Here is a 1,450-nt window from a genome sequence, read left to right as displayed (position 1 = left end):
GTGAACATAACCAGAGTGCATGAAAGTAGGTGTCTGCAGTGTTCTGAGTACACTGAGTGCATATGTCAGATTGACTAAAGCCCATTCTATTCATCTAGCTCGTCATATTTTGACGTTTAGGGCCACTGGACAAATGTCAGTATTAAATAAATTGGGAGTGAGAATGTGTTGACTATATGGCTCCCTCCTTTGCTACTGTCATAATTACTATAGCCACTAGAGGTCGCCACAGAAAACGGTGAATAGTGGTAATAATAAGCTGCTTGTATGAATGACCAAGGCATCGTTTTTTGGGGGGGTGAATGGTCTCTATAAAACATAAGCAACCGTAGAGTATAAACACATCATTATCACATAAAATCATATACTTAATGTTTCTCAAAGTTTCTTTCAAAATAAAGGTTTTATTTCGGTTATATATATATAGTTTTTTCTTTAGTACCGCATGGTTTATGATTGACATTCTGGCATCAAAACATGGATAATCACAATTCACATTTAGAGTCCTTCCTGTTACCACTGAATTAAAAACTCTATTAACTCCACATTGAATAGATTCTTATCCTTCACAAAATCAATAAAAGGTTTAAAATTGACCACCACAATAAATTCACTCACATGCATTAAGCAAAGTTGTAAATGTTTGAAACAAAAGAGAGTATTTGCAGATGTAGATCACAGCACAGACTTAATCGGTTCTTCTAAATTCCACTTCAACATGAGCAAGAAGGTCAGGTATATAAGTAATTTACACACAAGCTAGATACATTATTGAAATGATCACTCTTATTCTTCAACAGCAAAATTCAAATAATTTTAACCCCCTACAACATGAGCACTTCTGCTTGACAATTAGGATCCTGTAACGAGAGGGGAAAAACAAGATTTTAGAAAATTACCTTAAAAAAAATGAGCACAAAAAACTTTTATTTATAAGTGAAAGCAAGTTGGGTTTTACACCTCGCATCAGAAAATGTTAATACTGAAAGTTGGTCCACATGACATGTCAAAAGTACATTATGTTTCTGAAAAATTAACATGACTGGTTTTGCTTGTAGATGTTTGCCCCACTCATCGTTACTTGCAGACTTTTCTAAATAATCAATGAATATTTGTCTGATTAACAGCATTGGATCCATATAAATGCCTTTTTTTGTTGGAGGCTTTGATAAAAAGCAAAATATTAAAAAGTCTAAACTAGTCCATACCCATTGGTAGCTTTGTCACCTTCTACCTATAGATGCCAATCCTCAATGCCTACGTGCAGTTTCACATAGATTGACCACGTCAGTGAGTAGAAAAACATGGGACAGACAGAATGACTGACTGACAGAATGACACACTGACAGTTTCCATGATTATGTACAGCATACCATACCATGACTTAGTCATGCCAAAAATTTGAAAAAACAACAAACATTGGTCCACAGGGGGAGCCACAGCGATCGGT

General features: G+C 35.3%; 1 protein-coding gene across 1 annotated transcript in view; it reads right to left on the bottom strand.

Annotated features, from left to right (window-relative positions):
• Positions 1-422: 422 nt before the first annotated feature.
• Positions 423-1,450, bottom strand: part of LOC126404527 (macrophage mannose receptor 1-like) — a 5,447-nt gene continuing 4,419 nt past the window's right edge. Inside the window, exon 8 of the mRNA XM_050067801.1 lies at positions 423-860. Within this exon, the coding sequence (XP_049923758.1) occupies positions 825-860 (36 nt within the window). The 3' untranslated portion in view covers positions 423-824. The remainder of the gene's footprint in view (positions 861-1,450) is intronic.

The sequence above is a fragment of the Epinephelus moara genome, chromosome 17 (assembly GCF_006386435.1).
Source record: "Epinephelus moara isolate mb chromosome 17, YSFRI_EMoa_1.0, whole genome shotgun sequence".
Classification (NCBI taxonomy): domain Eukaryota; kingdom Metazoa; phylum Chordata; class Actinopteri; order Perciformes; family Serranidae; genus Epinephelus; species Epinephelus moara.
Note: the sequence above shows the minus strand (reverse complement) of the source record. Positions and strands in the feature narration are given on the sequence as shown.